General features: G+C 63.5%; 2 protein-coding genes across 2 annotated transcripts in view; one reads left to right on the plus strand and one right to left on the minus strand.

Moving 5' to 3' along the window:
- Window positions 1-256, minus strand: part of EMH_0004770 (uncharacterized protein) — a gene marked incomplete at both ends in the record, with an annotated part of 6,673 nt that extends 6,417 nt beyond the window's left edge. The window contains 2 exons of the mRNA XM_013496923.1: window positions 1-60; window positions 231-256. Coding sequence (XP_013352377.1) covers window positions 1-60; window positions 231-256 — 86 coding nt within the window. The remainder of the gene's footprint in view (window positions 61-230) is intronic.
- Window positions 257-386: 130 nt separating this feature from the next.
- EMH_0004780 (uncharacterized protein) overlaps window positions 387-586 on the plus strand; it is a gene marked incomplete at both ends in the record, with an annotated part of 591 nt that continues 391 nt past the window's right edge. The window contains one exon of the mRNA XM_013496924.1: window positions 387-584. Within this exon, the coding sequence (XP_013352378.1) occupies window positions 387-584 (198 nt within the window). The remainder of the gene's footprint in view (window positions 585-586) is intronic.

The raw sequence follows: 586 nt of genomic DNA on the forward strand, positions 1-586 counted from the left end.
GTGCTGCTGCTGCTGCTGCTGCTGCTGCTGCTGCTGAGTTCTGCTGCTGCTGCAGCAACGCTGCTGCCAATCCATCCGGGGAGAAGGAGACGCAGGAGCGGCCCCCCAGCTGCGCGTCAACCCACTGCAGCAGCAGCGCCACCCCCCGCAGCATTTGCTGCTGCTGCTGCTTCACTGCTGCTGACATGCAGATGCTGCAGCAGCAGCAGCAGCAACAGATGCCGCTGCACCTGGTGCAAGCCCTGCGCCAAATCATGCTATTGCGGCTGCTGCCGCTGCTGCTGCTGCTGCTGCTGCTGCAGCTAATGCTGCTGCTGCTGCTGCTGCTGCTGCTGCTAACAGGCAGCAGCAAGTCAGCAGCAGGCTGTCTCCCCCCCCGCATCCAAATGACCTGGCGAGAGAGGCGCACCTTCACAGGCATCAACTCAGCAGGAGCAGCAGCAGCAGCAGCAGCAGCAGGAGCAGCAGCAGCAGCAGCTGCTGCTGCTGCTGCAGCAACAGGAGCAGCAGCAGCAGGAGCAGCAGCAGCAGCAGCAGGAGCAGCTACAGGAGCAGCAGCTGTTGCTGTTGCTGTTGCTGCTGCTGC

This window comes from Eimeria mitis, genomic scaffold (genome assembly GCF_000499745.2).
Source record: "Eimeria mitis Houghton genomic scaffold, Emh_scaff238, whole genome shotgun sequence".
Lineage (NCBI taxonomy): Eukaryota > Apicomplexa > Conoidasida > Eucoccidiorida > Eimeriidae > Eimeria > Eimeria mitis.